Source organism: Canis lupus, chromosome 20 (assembly GCF_048164855.1).
Source record: "Canis lupus baileyi chromosome 20, mCanLup2.hap1, whole genome shotgun sequence".
Taxonomy (NCBI): Eukaryota; Metazoa; Chordata; class Mammalia; order Carnivora; family Canidae; genus Canis; species Canis lupus.
In genome coordinates this window covers 35,163,704-35,183,882 of record NC_132857.1, presented here as the reverse complement: position 1 = coordinate 35,183,882, position 20,179 = coordinate 35,163,704, and the positions used below count along the sequence as shown (strand labels likewise).

Here is a 20,179-nt window from a genome sequence, read left to right as displayed (position 1 = left end):
TTTGGACTTTTCGGGAAGTTACAATACTAGAGTTCCCATATACCTTGCACCTAGTTTCCCCCAATGATAACATCAACCACCTTAAAAAAAAGTTTATTTGAATTAGGATCTAAGGTAGGTGCGTTGTGATTGATGGATATGTATTTTAAGTCTGTTTTATTTTTTAAAATTTTGAAAAAGATTTTATTTATTCATGAGAGGCACAGAGAGAGGCAGAGACCTTGGCAGAGGGAGAAGCAGGCTCTTTATGGGGAGCGTGATGCGGGACTTGATCCCAGAACCCTGCAATCATGACCTGAGCCAAAGGTAGATGCTCAGCCTCTAGGCCACCCAGATCCCCCTTAAAGTCCTTTAATCTGTAGTTTTCTTTGCATCTTTTTTCCCCTTGCAGTTTGTTGAATAAGCTGAAGTAAGTTTTAAAAAAATAAATTCATCGTGTATGTTTTGTGCTAGTATTTTCATTCAGACTCTTTTTAGCTGTGATCTTTGGTAATTTCTTATCTCTCAAGTACAGGTTTTACATTAATGGTTCTGTGACGTAGAGGGACCAAGATTTGTAATCAGAAAAATCAGAGTTTGAGCCCCTGTCTTCGTTATTTACTACATAATGGACTTGGCCAATGGTTTCATTTATTGAATCCTTAAGTTTACTCATTAAAATAAGAATATTTTGGGGAGGTTTTCTGAGGAGCAAGTAAGATTATTTCCTAATCATTTGTTGTACTTGAGGATGAACTGTTCTGGGTGTCTGGCTGGCTATTCAAAAAAGGAATTGTATCTTCAGGAGCTTACGATAAATGAGAAAGACATGTAAATAAATAAAAATTTTTAAAAAAGATTTTATGTATTTATTCATGAGAGAGAGGGGCAGAAACATAGGCAGAGGGAGAAGGAGGCTCCTTGCAGGGAGCCCGATGCAGGACTCCATCCCCGGACCTGGGATCACGCCCTGAGCCAAAGGCAGACGCTTGCCTGCCCAGCCACCCAGGTGTTCCTAAATAAATAAATTCTGATTAGTTAAATAGTAAAAGATTTTCAGGTTTCAGTGGAAGTGTGATGATGGGAGCGACTAACTCTTTGGGTTATCAGAGAACATTTCTTGGGGGAGATATAGGTAGAGTTGAGTTAAAAATAGGGAGTCTCTGACACATGTTTCCACATGTGGGATAACAAGTACCTCTCTTAGGCAGCTGAAATGAAAATAGGTAGCAAAGTACAAATTAAGTAATGTTTAAAGGGAAACTTGAAGAGAAAGAGACTGCAGCCAGATGTTATATATGAGTGCTTTGTAAACTGAAAAGCTATCTAAAATTGTATTTTCTTGGGATTTAGGTAGATGAACATAAATGACAGGTCTCATGACTTTGCCAATTTACTCAATTTTATAGGAATATCCATACTTGTAATATCCACATGTGTGATATGTATATGATAATCTTCAATTTATAAGCACTTATTTTTTAATGTGCTGGTGTTTATTTTTATTTATTTATATTTATTTTTAAATTAGCTTTTATTTTAATCAGGTTTATAAATCTGTCTAGTCGAGTCATCTAATCTGAAGACTTTTTGAAAAATAGCACATTACTAAGTTCTGTTCTCTGAAGACACTTTCACATTTTAAGTAACATGCTTTTATTGTCACTTCTTAATTTTTGGTTTCGGGAATTAGTTGAATTCCAACAAGATTTTTATTTATTTATTCATGACAGAGAGAGAGAGAGAGGCAGAGACACAGGCAGAGGGAGAAGCAGGCTCCATGTAGGGAGTCTGACGTGGGACTCGATCCCGGGTCTCCAGGATCACACACGGGGCTGAAGGCTGCACTAAACCACTGGGCCACTGGGGCTGCCCTATATACCTCCTTTTATAGTTACTTTATAATTATGCTTAAAGTATTTAGTTTTATAGTATTATGAATATTTAATTAGCTAAGTCATGTAGTATACTGTGATTACTTTCCCTTTTCTGCTCAACTATTTGTTTTCTCTGGAATTAATAACTGTCTTTAATTTTTCTCACTTATTTGCATAAATTAAACTTTTTATGGTGTTACCATTTTGTGTTTGCTATATTTTTAAAATTACTAAACCTGTTTTAATTATTTTGCTTAACCATAACATTCTTAATAAAGACAAAAGAAGTGGCTTTAAAATAATTTAATGTTATAAAGAATTGATTCTATTAAATAGCAATTTAAAATCATTAAGTAATAGAATATTTGATAAAAACGTAATATTTGAATTGTATTTTAGCTGAAATAGGTGATTATTTATTTATTTTTTAAGATTTTATTTTTAAGTAATCTCTACACCCAATGTGAGGCTTGAACTACAATGCTGAGATCAAGAGTCGCATGCTTTACCCACTGAACCAGCCAGGCACCCCTGGTTTTGAATTTTTTTATGATTGCTCAGAAAAGAAATAGAACTTCTTAAGATTGTTATGATCATCAAAGGAAATATTAGTGTGTGGATTGTTTCCTAACATTTGGAGAGATAATATAGCAATTGTACATACAATTCATTGACCTAGAAGACCTAATAAGCTTCATAAATGTTCTTTGTCTCCTATCAGCTGCTGCTGCTGCTTTTTTTTTTTTTTAAAGATTTTATTTATTTATCCATGAAAGACAGAGAGAGGCAGAGACACAGGCAGAGGGAGACCATGCAGGGAGCCCAATGACCTGGGTCTCCAGGACCACGCCCCGGGCTGAAGGCGGCGCTAAACCGCTGAGCCACCCAGGTTGCCCTCCTATCAGCTTCCTAATAAGATAGACCAGTAGGTATAGAAATGCTGTAAGTCATAGCTCTATCTTATATAAAAGTCTTCAAAAACTTTGAATTAAAGTAGCTAGTTTTAATTTTTTCAAATTTCCTTGATCAGGAAATTTTTTAATAGTATGTCCATAACGCCCATAGGATTTTACTAAATCCTATTTTGTCTGCACATTGTGGGGAGTCTGCTGATACTCTTTTCTCTGTTTTACAGTGAGAAAAATGCTGAGCTTCTTCCGTAGAACACTTGGGCGTCGGTCAATGCGTAAACATGCTGAGAAGGAACGACTCCGAGAAGCTCAACGAGCTGCCACACACATTCCTGCAGCTGGAGACTCTAAGTCTATCATCACATGTCGGGTTTCTCTTTTGGATGGTACTGATGTTAGTGTGGACTTGCCGGTATGTAGGTCCTGCTGACCTTTTGCAGATTTTATGTGAGACCGCTTTCATTTGAACTTTCTACTGGTAACTTCTGGGAAAATTAGGTAATACGGGTTAGTATGGATCAGGCACCTTAGTTGAGGTACATGGATCAGGTAACCTTAGATACCCAATAGGATTGTATTTCTCTGGGATTAGTGGAAGTTACCTAAAATATTTAGATGATAGGGCAGTGTGTTCTTATGATCACAATATGTAGGGTACTCTACTGGATTTCTTTTTTTTTTATTATTTATTCATAGAGACACAGATAGAGAGAGAGAGAGAGGCAGAGACACAGGCAGAGGGAGAAGCAGGCTCCACGCAACAAGCCTGATGTGGGACTCGATCCCAGGTCTCCAGGATCACACCCTGGGCTGCAGGCGGCGCTAAACCGCTGCGCCACCGGGGCTGCCCTCTACTGGATTTCTCACAATCCTTGTTGAGCAGTTATTAAAGCAATAAGAATCTTTGGGAATGATAATGATATATGTATACTACAAGACTTTTAATTCTGCTTTTTTGTAATTTTCAAAACACTTCTCACTTTCTTCAAAACAAATACTTCTTCAACAGTTTACTGTGCTTGCAGAAAATTTATTAAAATGAAGTAAAAAGGACTTCATACTCCTCAGCTCTGTTTATCCCTTTGCTCCTAAAGTAGCTTCCAGGGGTAGTTTTTTATACATGGTAATCTTTATATCAAGACAGGATGTTGTGATTTTATTAAAATTTTTGGTGGTCTCTTTTTGCAGTTATGAATGTATAATTCTAGCTAACAATGTGAAACAATCTGATATATTTGAAAGGAGTTAACTTACGACTTTTTGAGGGGCAAGGAAGGTAGCTATATGGTTTGTGGGAGTTGCATTTCTTTCTTAGTTCTTTACTAATACCAAATGGCTTTGTTCTGCATCAAAAAATATATGTAATGGGGCATCTGGGTAGTTCAGTTGGTTAAGCCTCTGACCCTTGGTTTCCTCTCAGGTCATGATCCTCTGGGTTGTGGAATCTAGCTCTGCATTGTGCTTAGTGCAGGGGATCTGCTTGAGATTTTGTCCCCCTTCCTTTCCCTTCCCCTCTACTCCTCTCCCTGAGCATACAGTCAAGTGCGCGCAAGCTCGCTCTCTCTCTCAAATAAATAAATAAAATCTTTTTTAAAAAAAGATTTGTGAGGATCCCTGGGTCGCGCAGCAGTTTGGCGCCTGCTTCTGACCCAGGGCACGATCCTGGAGACCTGGGATCGAATCCCATGTCGGGCTCCCGGTGCATGGAGCCTGCTTCTCCCTCTGCCTATGTCTCTGCCTCTCTCTCTCTCTCTCTGTGTGACTATCATAAATTAAAAAAAAAAAAAAAAAAAAAAGATTTATGTAACTAATCTATAAAATGTGTGATTTGATGTGTCATTGGATGTTCACAGTCTTCCCTCCCTACACATTCTTTTTAATATATACCTACATACCCAAATTGCAGTAAGAAAGGTCTTTGTGCAAGGTGGTAGCCTAAATGCTACTATAGTATACAGTTGAATAAACTCTGGAAACCTTTAAGTCACAGAGTGAGAGATTAAGGAATTAGATCGTTTATTTAAATGAATATTCTGATTAATTGAATAATTTAGAAGGTACTAGATGTGTACCTTACACATTTTAAAAATAATGGAATGTGATAAAATTAAACGTAGGATTTCGTGAAGTATTTTGAAGTCATCATCATGGGTATGTATTTATCATCTTTTAAAGATTTTATTTATTCACAAAAGACACAGAGAGGGAACAGAAACATAGGCAGAGGCAGAAGCAGGCTTCATGTAGGGAGCCTGATGTGGGACTTGATCCCGAAACTCCAGGATGACACCCTGGGCCGAAGGCAGACGCTCAACTGCTGAGTCACCCAGGCGTCCCCCAATATATGGTACTTTTTATGGAGTTTTCATATTCATTTCTTTCCTGATAAATATCTTAAGAGTTTTGTGTACTATTCCATTAAAATATCATTAGATAAGTGATAAAAAGCTTGAGATTGCTGTGTAAGAGACTGGAAAGAAGTTTCTTATTACCTAATGTTTAAAGTATGAAGTCTCGAGGTTGTTGATGGAGAGGCTGATACTAGGAAAGTAGACTTGGTAAAGGAACTTTTTAAAAAGGCAGTGTAGTGTGGAGGAGAAATAGCACGAGGTTTTAAAGTAGTGGAACAAATGGCTAGTGACTAGTATAGAATGGTTTCCTGTGCTTGGTAGGCTCTGTAGGGTGGAGTTGACTCTCATATAGACAATTGCAGTGAAAAAGCCAAGAGGTTTAAATTTGACTCTTTGTGGAACTAGAACAATTGCCTTTTCAGCTCTGCAGGTGAAATCCTAGAGTTAGTAAACTAATTCTAGATGCTCACATGGATATAAAATGGGCATTGGCCTGCCAGCTAAACTGTTTACTAGAAGAAAAAAATAGATCAGAGGAATATTAATTTCTAAAAAGAAAGTTCTCTTTTTTTGATGTAGCTTCTCAACCACTCTGGTATGATTCCAAAAGAGGATTTAGAATTGATTTTGGAAATTGGATGAAGCACATACTCATTTCCCAGTAGGATTAAGGTCATTAGTGATCATAGCAAGCCATTGTGGAACTAAGATGATTTTCTCAGACAATATTTAAGTGATTATCAGTGATTAAATAGAGTAATTTAATTTAAATCTCTGGACTTCAAATTAAAATATACCAGTAGTAACGGTCATTTTCTTCTTTCTGACTTTCTTTCAAACTGGGGAAGTGGTGTAAGTACCTTCTACTTGTGGCCCCCCACCCCCTTTTAAAAAAACTAAATACAGTGAGAATGCCTAATGCCTTTCAGTGAATGATAAAAGCATCAGGTAGAAATTTCTAACTATCTCATTTTTAATTTTCTCTTTGGAAATGTCACAGTAAAGTTCTTTGGTTTTTGAGCTTAGTATTGTTTAGTAAATACTAAATCTGGTGTCTTTTATTATTTTTCTATCTCCCAAGTTTTACGTTAATAAAAAGTGTTTGATTAATCAATTGGTGTTAATTTTAAAAATCTGCTTTGCTGATGTAGACACTGAAGGCTCTAAATTATATAGTCCATGTGTAGTTATACTTTTAGATAAATAACATTTATAGCTATCCTGTGTTTATAAAGACTTAACATTGTTAAGTTGGCAGGGCAGCCCTAGGGGCACCTGGGTGGCTCAGTGGTTGAGCGTCTGTCTTCAGCTCAGGTCATGATTCCAGGGTCCTGGGATCAAGTCCCGCATTGGGCTCCCTGCAGAGGAGCCTGCTTCTCCCTCTGCCTATGTCTCTAATGAATAAATAAATAAAATCTTAAAAAGGATGACAGGATACCCCAAATCAACCTATAGATTCAGCATAATCCCCACTAGAATACCAGTTGATTTAGTTTTAGAAATTGACAAGCTAATTTTAAAATTCATATGGAATTACAAGGGACTCAAAATAGCCAAAACAATACTGAAAAGGAGCAAAGTAGTAGGATTCACATTTCCTAGTGTCTTTTTTTTTAAATAATTTTAAGTTTTTTCCATTCTTTTTTTTTTTTTTTTTAAGATTTTATTTATTTATTCAGGAGAGAGACACACACACACAGAGATTGTCAGAGACACAGGCAGAGGGAGAAGCAGGCCCCATGCAGGGAGCCTAATGTTGGACTTGATCCCGGGACTCCAGGATCACACCCTGGGCCAAAGGCAGCACTAAACCACTGAGCCATCCAAGGATTCCCCTGACTTTATTCCATTATTTAAGGCCTTTCTGATTTAAAAATTTTTTAAATTATTTTTATTTTATTTAATTAATTTATTTTTAAAAAATATTTTATTTATTTATTCGTGAGAGACACAGAGAGAGGCAGAGACACACAGAAGGAGAAGCAGGCTCCATGCAGGGAGCCCAGTATGGTCGATCCCAGGTCTCCAGGATGCTGCCCTGAGCTGAAGGTGGTGCTAAACCGCTGAGCCTCCTAGGCTGCCCTCTGATTTTTTTTAAAGATTTTATTTTTCTGTTTGACAGAGAGTGCTCACACAAGCAGGAGGAGTAGCAGGCAGATGGAGAGGGAGAAGCAGGCCCCTCATAGAGCAGGGAGCCCAATATGGAGTCCGATCCCGGAACCCTGGGATCATGACCTGAGGCAAAGACAGACGGTTAACCAACTGCGCCACTCTGGCACCCCAGAAAATTAACCTTTTTATTTTTTTTTTTAATTAACCATTTAAAAATGCACCTGGCTGGTTTGAGGAGTGTGTGACTGTTGATCTCAGGGTCATGAGTTTGAGACCCTTGTTGGGTGTAGAGATTACTTAAATAAATAAAACTTTTTAAAAAGTGCATTGGTGTTTTGCACAACACAATCACTGTATTGTGCAATCATCACCTCTATTTAGTTTTAAGATATTTTTGGCATCCTAAATGGAAACTCTAACTCCCATCAGACACTGGTAACTGCTAGTTGGCTTTCTTTCTCTATGAATTTGCCTGTTTTGAATGCTTTATATAAATGGAGTATTATCCAATCTGTGACCTTTCTTTCACTTAGCCTAATGTTTTTGGGGTTCATCCATACTATGACATTTATCAATACTTCATTCCTTTTTATGTTGAATAATGTTCCATTGTGTGATAATTCATAATTTGTTTATCCACTCACCAGTTGATGGACATTTGGGTTATGTCCACCTGTTAGCATCTGTGGATAGTGCTGCTATGAATATTCATTTACAAGTGTTTTTTGGAATACAGGTTTTTAATTCTTTGGGGTATGATACCTAGGAGTGGAATTGCTGGGTCATATGATAATTCTATGTTTAATTTTTTGTGGAACTGGCAAACTGTTTTCCATAGCAACTGTTTTATTTATTTATTTATTTATTTATTTATTTATTTATTTATTTATTTATTTTCCTTTTTTAAAATTGTAGTTGTCCTAGTGGGTGTGAAGTGATACCTCATTTGTAGTTTTGATTTGTAGTTTCCTAATGATTACCGATGAGCATCTTTTTATATGTATACTTGCCATTTGCACATCTTTGGGAAAATGTCTATTCAGTACTTACTAATTTTGTTTTTTAAGATTTATTTATTTATTCATTCATTCATTCATTCATTCATGAGAGTCACAGAGAGAGAGAGGCAGAGACACAGGCAGAGGGAGAAGCAGGCTCCATGCAGGGAGCTGACGTGGGACTCGATCCCGGGTCTTCAGGATCACACCCTGGGCTAAAGGCGGTGCTAAACCGCTGAGCCACCGAGGCTGTCCTTGCTAACTAATTTTAATTTAAAAAAAAAAGTGTTCTTATCTGATTTTATTTTATTTTTATTTTTTAAATTTTTGTTTATTTATGATAGTCACCCAGAGAGAGAGAGAGAGGCAGAGACATAGGCAGAGGGAGAAGCAGGCTCCATGCAGCGAGCCTGACATGGGATTCGACCCCGGGTCTCCAGGATCGCGCCCTGGGCCAAAGGCAGGCGCCAAACCACTGCGCCACCCAGGGATCCCTCTTATCTGGTTTAAAATTTTTTTTTTAATTTTAAAATTTTAATTGAAGTATACTTGACATACAGTATTAGTTTAGGTGTACAACACAATGATTGGACAATTACATATACATTATGAAATGCTCACCATGATAAATAGTTAACCATTTGACCAAAGTTATTATATTATTGATCATAATCCCTATGCTGTACTTTTCATCACTGTGACTTATTTATTTTATAATTGGAAGTTTGTACCTCTTAATCCCCTTCATCTATTTGGCCCATCTTCCCACCTCCCTCCCCTCTGGCAATTATCAGTTTATTCTCTGTATTCATGAATCTGTTTGTTTTTTTTGTATATTTTCATTTGTTCGATTCTGATATAAGTGAAATCACATGGTATTTTTCTTTCTCTGACTGCTTTTACTTAGTTTAACACCTTCTAGATCTATCCATGTTGTTGCAGATGGCAAGATTTCATTCTTCTTTTTATGACTGAGTAATATTCCATTGTATATATACCCCATTTTCTATATTGATTCATCTGTCGGTGGGCCCTTATGTTTTCATATTTTGGCTATTGTAAACAATGCTGCAATAAACGGGCACATGTATCTTTTTGAATTAGTGTTTTGTTTTCCTTGTGTAAATAGCAGTGAAATTATTGGATCATATCATACTTCTGTTTTTAATTTTTTGGGGAACCTTCCTATTGTTTTCCATAGTGACTGCATCGATTTAAATTTCTGCCAACAGTCCATGAAGGTTCCCTTTTCTCCACATCCTCAGTAGAACTTATTTCTTTCTTTTTCTTTTTTTTTTTTTTTAAATTTAATTTTTTAAAATTTTTTAAAGGCAGGCGCTAAACCGCTGCGCCACCCAGGGATCCCTAGAACTTATTTCTTGTCTTTTTGATCCTAGCCATTCTGATTGGTGTGAGGTGATACCTCACTGTGGTTTTTGGTTTACGTTTCCCCGGTGATGAGTAATGTTGAGCATCTTTTTACATGTTGTTGGCCATCTGTATGTCTTTTTTGTTAAAAATGTATAGTCAGGTCCTCATTTTTTAATCAAATGATTTAAATTATTTGTTTTTAGAGTATTTAGTTGTATGAGTTCTTTATTTTGGATTTTAACCTCTTATTGGATATATCATTGTAAATACTTTTTCCCATTCAGTTGATTGCTCTTCATTTTGTTCATGATTTCCTTCATTGTGTAAAAGCTTTTTAGTTTGATGTAGTTCTAATAGTTTATTTTTGCTTTGTTTCCCTTGCCTGAGGAGACTTATCTGGAAAAGTATTGCTAGGGCCAGGGTCCTTGAGATTACTGCTTGTATTTTCCTTTGGGAGACTTATCTGGAAAAGTATTGCTAGGGCCAGGGTCCTTGAGATTACTGCTTGTATTTTCCTTTGGGAGTTTTACAGTTTTAGGTCTTAGAGTAAGGTTTTTAATCCACGTTGAGTTGACTTTTGTATATGGTGCAAGATACTGGCCCAGTTTCATTTTTTTGTATGTAGCTGTCAGTTTTCCAATGTCATTTATTGAAGAGACTGTCTTTTCCCTGGTGTATACTTTTGCTTCCTTTATTGTAGATTAATTGGCCATGTAAGGAGTGAATTTGTTTCTGTGCCCTCTGTCCTGTGCCATTGATCTGTGTGTCTGTTTTTGTGCCAGTACTATGCTGTTTTTATTAACATAGCTTTGTAGTATAGTTTGAAATCTGGGATTGTGAGATCTCCAGCTTTGTTCTTCCTCAAGAAGCTTTGGTTATGGTGAATTGATTTGTGACAAGGGTGGCGGAGCCATTCAGTGGGGGGGAAAATAGGCTTTTCCACAAGTAGTGCTAGGACAAGTGGATAGCCATATTCAAAAGAATGAGTAGGAACTTTAGCTCATGCCATGTACAAAAATTAACTCAAAATGGATCAAAGACCTAAACATGAGAGCTAGGAGTATAAAACTCTTTGAACAGAAAATAGAGATAAATCTTTATGACCTTGGATTTGGCACAGTTTTTAGATATGATACCAAAAACATGAATAACAAAATAAGAAAAAATAAATTGGACTTTTATCAAAATTAAAAACTTTTGTGTCTCAAAGGCCATTATCAAGAAAGTGAGAATGTTCTCACACATAATGGGAAAGACTATTTGCATATTATGTATTTGATAAGTACTTATGACTAGAATATATAAAGAATTGTTGCAACACAATAATAAAAAGAACCCAATTTAAAAATGGGCAAAGGATCTGAATAGACACTTCTCCACATAAGATATACAAATGGTTAAGTACATGAGAAGATGCTTGCATAATTAGTCATCAGAGAAATGCAAATTAAAACTGCAGTGAGATACTACATATCAACTAGGAAGGTTAAAATAAAAATGTCAGATAATACTAAGTATTGGTGAGAATGTGGAGAAATCTGAACCCTCTTATACTTTTTGGCAGGAATATAAAGTTGTGCAGCTGCTTTGGAATATAGCCTGGTAGTTCCTCAAGTGATTGAACATAGTTATTATCATTTGACCCAGCAATTCAACTTTTAGGTATATATCCAAGAGAATTGAAGACATGTTTAGACAAAAACTTGTGCACAGGTAGTCATAACAGTGTTATTTTTACTATCCTAAAGATAGAAAACCCTAGCTATTTGTCAAAAGGTGAATGTATAAACAACATGTGTTATATCCATATAATGGGATATTTGGCCATGAAGGAAATGGAGTACTGATACATACTACATGGGTGTATTTTGACAACATTGTGCTAGGTGAAAGAAGCCAGTCACAAAAGGCCACATATTATATGATGATTCCATTCATATGAAAGACCAGAATAAAGAAGTCTATAGGACAAAAGAGATTAGTGGTTTATGGTTGCTAAGGGCAGATAGGTAGGGACTGAAGGGGTGGTGGGAATGGTGCTTGAGGCAATAGCTAAAAGACACAAGGCTTCTTTTTGAGAGGCAATAGCTAAAAGACACGAGGCTTCTTTTTGAGGTACGAAGATGTTCTGAAATTATGATGGTTGTGCATATCTGTGAATATACCTTTGAATTTTGTACTTTTAATAGGTGAAAGATACAGTATGTGAACTATATCTCAAAGCTGTTTAAAAAAATTCATGGATTTTTGCCATTTAAGTCCATTTAAGATTTAGTCCATTTAAGATTTGTTAGTACTCAAGAGACATGATTTAGAGTTGGTTTCCTTGATTGATCATAGGGAAAAAAATCTGGAGATTGTATAGTAGCAAAACACAAGATGATGGGGTTATAGAGTAATAGTGGCATGGAGACTGCAGAAGGAATGCTTAGTACATGGATATGGTGGAGGGAGGAAATGAATATTAGACCTGAGTAAAATACAGTTCATTTCTGGTGGAGGGTGGTGATATTGATTGTGTGGAAGATCATAAGAGCATAGTCAGCCGTCATTGGGAGAGGAGTAAAAAGAATGAAGTGGAGAAAGGAGCTTCAGTGGAATGATGTGTTCAGAAGCCAGATTTAGAGGATTTAAAGGAATTATTGGGACAAACTTACATTTTTTTTTAAACTTACATTTTTTTGAACTTCTTATACTCCCTTGTTCCTAGTAGGTGCTTAATATTATTTAATTGGTAGGGAAGTGCATGAAGGGAAATTGAATAATTGCCATGAGATTTGGTAGTAAAAAAGGAAGAACATAATAGCAGCTGGAGAATGGCTGGATAGGGGAGTTCTGAGTTTGTTAAATGAATAGGAAAAATGTTTCTCGGGAATTGGTTTTATCTATACAGGTAGAGATTATAGGATGAACATTCTAGAAAGGACTACCATCTTATGCTGGGAAAGATGGAAGGCTGATGAAAAGGTAATATCTTGATGGTCTTAATCTTCAGAAAATAGGATGTGAAGTGAAGACCAGGTTTGAAAGAGGTGATGACCTGGAATAATTTGGTAGGGGAAAGAGAAAGAAGAATATAAGCAGCAAGTGAGAGTTTAGATGCAGCTGAAAAATGAATTTGTAGTGAAGTTGGGGGTGGGTAAAACAGATGAAGGGATCAAGAGGTACAGACTTCTAATTATAAAGTAAATAAGTTAGGGTGATTAAAAAGTAGAGCATAGGGAATGTAGTCAGTAATACTGAAATAATTTTATATGGCGACAGATAACCACACTTATTGTGGTTTATATAAATGTACTTTATATAATTGTTGAATCACTATGTTTTACCCTGGAAATTAATGTGATATCGTATGTCAACTATACTTCAATACAATTTTTCTTTAAAATGCAAAGGACTTGGATACTTCTACAAAGAATATACAAATGCTCAATAAGCACATGAAAGTATGTTCAACATTACTAGACATTAAGGAAGTGGAAATCAAAATCACATGAGATGCCCTTTCACATGCATTAGGATGGTTGGATCAAACAAAACAAAGCAAAACAACCCCAGAAAATAACAGATATTGTGGAAGATGTGGAGAAATTGGAACCTTATACATTGCTGGTGGGAATGCAGAATGGTGCAGCTACCGTGGAAAACAATTGGGCAGTTTCTCAAAAGTTAAACATAGAATTATCATATTCTACTCCTAAGTATATACCCAAAAGAATTGAAAGCAGAGACTCAGATACTTGTATGCCATGGTTCATAGCAGTATTCACAATAGCCAAAAAATGAAAACAACCCAAATGTTCATTAGCAGATGGATGGATAAACATGGTAGATACATACAATGGAATATTACTCAGTTTCAAAAAGGAATGACATTTTGGGGCCTGCTACAGCATGGATGAACTTTGAAAACATGCTAAGTGAAATAAGCCAGGGACAAAAGGACATACATTGTATGATTCTACTTACATAATGTATGTAGAAGACGCAAATTCACAAGCCACAGAAAGTAGGAGAGAGGTTACTAAGAATTGAGGGAAAGGAGTGTGAAGAATGGTTGTGTAATGAATACAGAGTTTCTGATTGGTAGGATGAAAAGTTCTGGAAATGAATAGTGGTGATGGTTGTACACATTGAGAATATATTTAATAGCATTGAATTGTATGTGTTAAAATGGTAAAATTTATGTTATGTTAAAAAAAAGGAGAAATGGGGGCAGATGAAAATAAGTGGGGTCAATATACTGGAAATTCCCATGTAGTTGGAGAACCTAAGCATTGAGAGAAATTTTATGAACAAGTTAGAGACAAGGCTGTGATAAGAAGTTGAGGGTATCTAATTATTGATCCCAGAGGTGACATTCCAGGTAAAATCTCAGTGTAACGTGTAACCCTTAGGGAGTTGGAGCTTGGAAGACCGCAAAATTCAAATTCTAGCCTGTCATTTTTTAGTTATGCAATTTTATCATATTACTAAAGCTCTGAACTTTTTTCTATGTTATTGTTAAGTGGACAAATAAGCCATAATCATCAGAGTAATTGTGAGTATTAAATGAATGTATGTTTAAGAAAAAGAAGTACCAGCACTTAGGTAGGAAATTTAAAATGAAAAAAATAGAGGAAGAATACTTGAGGAAATATATTGTTTTCCCAGAATTGAAAGGAGATGAAAGATCACAGATTTTTTAAAAAGGCCCAGTAGAATACCAAATACGGTTAAGGAAGAAAACCACACCTAGACATATTACATTGAAATTTAAAACTATCAGAGATAGAAAAGTCTAAAAGCTTACCAAGAGAATTAATAACATTATTAAGGACCAGAATTCAAATTGTCATCATACTTTTCAACAGTAACATAAGCAGCAAGAAGATAGTGTAATACATTTTGAATACTGAAGGGAGTACTGAAAGAAAAGAACTTTGAATCTTGCATTTTATAAGGAGAAAATTGTCATTCGAGTGTTGTAGCATGGTTAAAATATTCCCAAACATAGAGGACCTTTAAAGATTAGCTATACAAAGTCCCACATGGGGATCATTTCTGTAGGAAGAACTCAAATGAGTGGAGAAACAAACCTAGCAGATGCTACTAGATGTATGTGATGTATACATGTAAGAGTGTAAAGAATGATCAGAATACCAAAATAAAGATTGTTGTCTTAAAAAAAATAGCCACATCCAGAGAAAAGAATTAAGAGAGAATATGTTCATAAAATGAGGATTGAATGGAGGGGAAATCATGAGAATGCGGGCGTGGTAAAGTTCTTCTCTTGGTAAAGGGATATATGGATAGCATTTTTATATATCAAAAAGAAAGGTTGTAAAAAGTACAGGAGGGGTGCTTGGGTGACTCAGTCAATTAAGCCTCTGCCTTTGACTCTGGTCATGATCCCAGGGTCCTGGGATCTAAGGGCCCTCCACCTCCCCGCCCCTGGCATTGGGCTCCCTATTTGGTGGGGAGCCTGCTTTTCCTTGTGCCTTTGCCTGCAGCTCCCCCTGCTTGTGTTTTCTTTCTCTCTCTGTCAAGTAAGATCTTAAAAAGTGCAGGAAAAGCAAAAATACAAGTTGAAATAAAGATATCCATTAAAAGGCAGAGAGTGATGATTCAGTAAAAAAATAAGTGTAAATATACATATTTTACAAGAACTGCCTTGAATCACAATTTAAAAGAGGAGGGGCATGGATAGGGTGTGTATGAAAATTGTTGAAAACTGAGATCCTAGCAATGCTTTTGCTTATGTGGGTTGTATCTGTTGATAGTTACCTTATTAGAAATCAAAGAAAAATTAAAAATATATTTATCAGTTAATTTTAAAACCGCAATAATCTACCCCTTTTAAGTTATAAAGAAGTAACATACATGTATTTTTTCAAAAAGATCCATTTTTTTGAGAGACAGAGAGAGCAAACAAGCATGAGGGGTGTGAGGGGCAGAGGGAAGGGGAGAAGCAGACTCCCTGCTGAGCGGGAAGCCTAATGTGGGGCTCAATCTCAGGACCCTGAGATCATGACCTGAGCCAAAGTCAGATGCTTAACCCATGAGCCACCCAGGCGCCCCAATGACATACAAGTATTTTTGTGAAAAACATTTGTTTAAGGGATGCCTGGATGGCTCAGCAACTGAGCATCTGCCTTCAGCTCAGGGTGTGATCCCAAGGTCCCAGGATCAAGTCCCACATCGGGCTCTCTGCTTGGAGCCTGCTTCTCCCTCTGCCTATGTCTCTGCCTCTCTCTCTCTATCTGTCATGAATAAATAAATAAAATCTTAAAAAAAAAAAACATCTGTTTTATTAAACAACAAAAGAATTCAGTGAGAAGAGTAGCATTGTCTTATGCACTTTTGCCTATCTCTTTAATGTCTGGTCTGAGAGAACATACTTAAGTTTACTCTATTGCAATATGTTGTTTAGATTGAGTTACATGAGGAGAATCCTAGGACCTTGTGGATCTTTTGAAAGTATCTGGGATAACCCTTGGGTCCTGAGACCACACGTTGAGAACTGCTTTTTCCAAACAATTTTCTTTATTACTGACCCTTCCCTCCACATTTGGTGTCTTCTGCATTGATGATGATATTTTTTCATTGTCCCATATTTCCTCCCACCTTCCATTTTTGTTTTTACTATTGCCTACCTTATATTCTTTTCTAGTTTAAGACTGATCTCCAAGTTTTCACTGATGATTCTAGTCTATGATTATCTTATCTCTAAAATCTGTTGGCAAGTGTATTGTTCCACATGATTCATGCTTCAGTTTCTAAATTTTCTTGTGTGTTTTCTCTTTCCAGTTACATTATGAAGCTCTGTTGAAGTAGGGACTCTAAAAATTGACAAGATGAAATAAGAGTTTCTCCTTATTTAGTACAAGATAATATTTGTTGGTTAATAAGAGGTAACACTTTCCATGAAAGTGCATATAGGGATCCCTGGGTGGCGCAGCAGTTTAGCGCCTGCCTTTGGCCCAGGGCGCGATCCTGGAGACCCGGGATCAAGTCCCACGTCAGGCTCCCGGTGCATGGAGCCTGCTTCTCCCTCTGCCTGTGTGTCTGCCTCTCTCTCTCTCACTGTGTGCCTATCATAAATAAATAAAAAAAATTAAAAAAAAAAGTACATATGGATCACAAATTCTCTTTGGTTTTAAGTAGTCTATTGGAAAATTCTAATATCTTACACATTACCTGATATATGGTAGTATTTTTGGTATTGCAAGTAATTTTTTTAAGTAGATCTTATGAAGATTTATTTATTTAAGAGAGAGCCAGGAGAGGGGCAAAGGGAGAGAATCTCAAATAGACTCTCCACTGAATGTGGAGTCCAATGTGGGGCTCGATCTCAGAACTCTAAGATCATGACTTAAGCTGAAATCAGGAGTCAGGGACGCCTGAGTGGCTCAGCAGTTAAGTGTCTGCCTTCGACTCAGGGTGTGATCTTGGAGTTCTGGGATCGAGTCCCACGTTGGGCTCCCTGCATGGAGCCCCCTTCTCCCTCTGCCTGTGTCTCTGCCTCTCTCTCTCTCTCATGAATAAATAGTCTTTAAAAAAAAAAAAAAATGAAATCGAGTCACACTTAACTGACTGAATCACCTAGGTGCCCCTAGATCTTGTATAACTAAAACCATCTTCATTTTAAGCTTATTGATCTTGTGAGTCATTTGTGTGTGTGTGTGTGTGTGTGTGTGTGTGTGTTTTTAGTCATTTGTTGATTAATTTATTTTCTTACCTTTCAGAAAAAAGCCAAAGGACAAGAGCTCTTTGATCAGATAATGTACCACTTGGACCTTATTGAAAGTGACTATTTTGGATTGAGATTTATGGATTCTGCACAAGTAGCAGTGAGTAGCTGTTTTCTGGAGGTCCCAATGTGGGAGTACAGATGGAAAATTTCAGATGATGTGCTAAGTGTACAAGGCTACATATTCTTACAGCATTCTCTTTTTTTTTTTTTTGGTGATTTTCTTATTATGGTCTGAAGCTCTGACCACTTCAAAATAACCTAAAGTGCTTGTTAAAAAAACTTGAGTCCTGGCCCTAGCCCATCTTACTAGAGCATGATCTTTGCAGATGAGGCTAGGAAATCTGTCTTTTTAATAATCACTGGATTGGGTGTTGGGCATACTAAAGTTTGAGAATCACTGTGTAATGGAAAGGGTGCTAAAATGGGAGTTTTGTGGGTTCTTGGGTAAGTGATAAAAGTTACTAACTTGCAGATTAAGGTGAATAGTTATCTTCAACATCCCTTCCTGATCTGTGATTCAATAAATGTTGATGATGTGTATTTTTTTTAAAGATTTTATTTATTTATCTGTGAGAGACACACACAGAGAGAGGCAGAGACACAGGCAGAGGGAGAAGCAGGCTCCCCAAAGGGAGCCCGTTGTGGGACTCGATCCCAGGACCCTGGGATCGCGACCTGAGCCAAAGGCAGACGCCCAACCACTGAGCCACCCAGGCGCCCCGATGATGTGTATTTTTGATGAGAGAACAGCATATGTCTTAGGGTAGGAAATTGGAGGCTTTACAAAGATCTGAGTACTATATACTAGGATTTGACTGGAGGATTTTTGAGAGAAAGTAGTAGATAATAAGATTGGAAGGAGGATTAGTGGCCATATCATCCAAATTGAATACCAAAAGTATTAAAAAATGGGCAATATATATTCTCTAATAATTGGAATTAGGGGTTTTTCAAGCAGGGAAGTTATATTTTGCTTCAGAAAGTATTGTGTAGGGTTATTTGGAATGGGCAGAGATTGAAGTCAGAAGGAATCACTGCAAACACTGGGGGATAAAAGAAACATTAAGGCCGTAATAGGATATTCACAGTAGCAGGGAGGGAGAAGGAATAGAGATAAGGATATCAAGACATTAAGCTTTGAATTCTGGAAGTCTGTGATGGAGGAGTGTATGTGTTTAGTGACACATTAATTGTAATATTTAGGACTCACAGGAATAATATATAAGAATTCTCAGGTTCTTTTTGGAGTGAGATGTTAATTCATTCATTCAAAAATAAACATACAGATCAATGGAATAGGATAGAAAGTCCAGAGACAAAACCATAATTATATGTTTTTTGACAAAGGAGGCAAGAATATGCAATGGGAAAAAGTCTCTTCAACAAATGGTGTTGGGAAAACTGGACAGCTACATGCAAAAGAATGAAACTGGATCACTTTCTTAAACCATACACAAAAATAAACTCAAAATAGATTAAAGACCTAAATGTGAGACCTGAAACCATAAAAATCCTAGAAGAGAGTACAGGCAGTAGTTTTTCTGATAATAGCCATAGCAACATTTTTCTAGATAGGTTTCCACAAGCAGAGGAAATAAAAGCAAATATAAACTGTAGGGACTGCATGAAAATAAAAAGCTTCTACATTGCAAAGGAAATAATCAACAAAACTAAATTGCATCCTATTGAATGGGAGAATATATTTGCAAATGACATATCTGATAAAAAGCATAATTTCCAAAATATATAAAAAACTTATACTAATTCAACACCCCCAAAATTTTGAATAATCCCATTTAAAAATGGGCAGAAGATACAGATAGACATTTCTGCAAAGAAGACCTCCAAATGACCAACAAACATATGAAAAGATGCTCATCATCACTTACTAGAGAAGTGCAAATCAAAACTATAATGAGATATCACCTCACACCTGTCAGAATGGCTAAAGTCAAAAACACAAGAAACAAGTGTTGATGAGGGTGTGGAGAAAAAGGAACACTTGTGCACTGCTGGTTGGGATGCACACTGGTGCAGCCATTGTGGAAAATAATTCAGAGATTCCTCAAAAAAATTAAAATAGAACTACCCTACAATCTAGTAAATGCACTACTGGGTATTTACCCATAGAATACAAAAACACTAATTCAAAGGATATATACACCTTTGTGTTTATTGCAGCATTATTTACAAGAGTCAAATTATGGAGACCAAGTGTTCATCAATAGATGAATGGCTAAAGAAGAGATGGTATATTTATCCAATGGAATATTATTCAACTGTAAAAAAGAATGATATTTTGCCATTTGCAACAGTATGTTTGGAGCTATAACAGTACGTTTGGAAGTATAATGTTAAACGAAGTAAGTCTGAGAAAGACAGATACTATACTATATGATCTCACTCATATGAGCAAAGGGAAAAAAAAGAGACAAACTTATAGACTCTTAATTATAGAGAACAAACTGATGGTTACTACAGGGGTGGTGGGTGGACAAAATAGGTGATAGGTATTAATGAATACATTTACCAAAACATGCACTAAGTAATATATAGAATTGTTGAATCACTATATTTTATACCTGAAACTAATATAACACCGTATGTTAAGTATCCTGTAATTAAAATAAAAAACTTTAAAAAGTGATCAAGGAATTACATGTCACATTTCAATCTTGAATATTCGATCTTGTAAATGTAAAATTAATTTGTTAAAGCTTAATGTATTGGTTATTTAAGGTCAGTCCAAAATATGTATGATTGGAATTATCCATTTACTTTTCTTCCTGTGAGTATGTAAAATCTCAGTTTGCTGTTGTTTACTTTTGCTTATACTAGCTCATTT

At 36.3% G+C, this 20,179-nt stretch overlaps 1 protein-coding gene across 6 annotated transcripts in view; it reads left to right on the top strand.

Annotated features, from left to right (window-relative positions):
- EPB41L5 (erythrocyte membrane protein band 4.1 like 5) overlaps positions 1-20,179 on the top strand; it is a 145,636-nt gene that overhangs the window by 6,154 nt on the left and 119,303 nt on the right. For all 6 annotated transcript variants that reach the window (XM_072788873.1, XM_072788874.1, XM_072788872.1 and 3 more), the window contains exons 2-3: positions 2,992-3,179; positions 17,327-17,431. In XM_072788873.1, the coding sequence (XP_072644974.1) occupies positions 3,000-3,179; positions 17,327-17,431 (285 nt within the window). In that variant the 5' untranslated portion in view covers positions 2,992-2,999. The remainder of the gene's footprint in view (positions 1-2,991; positions 3,180-17,326; positions 17,432-20,179) is intronic.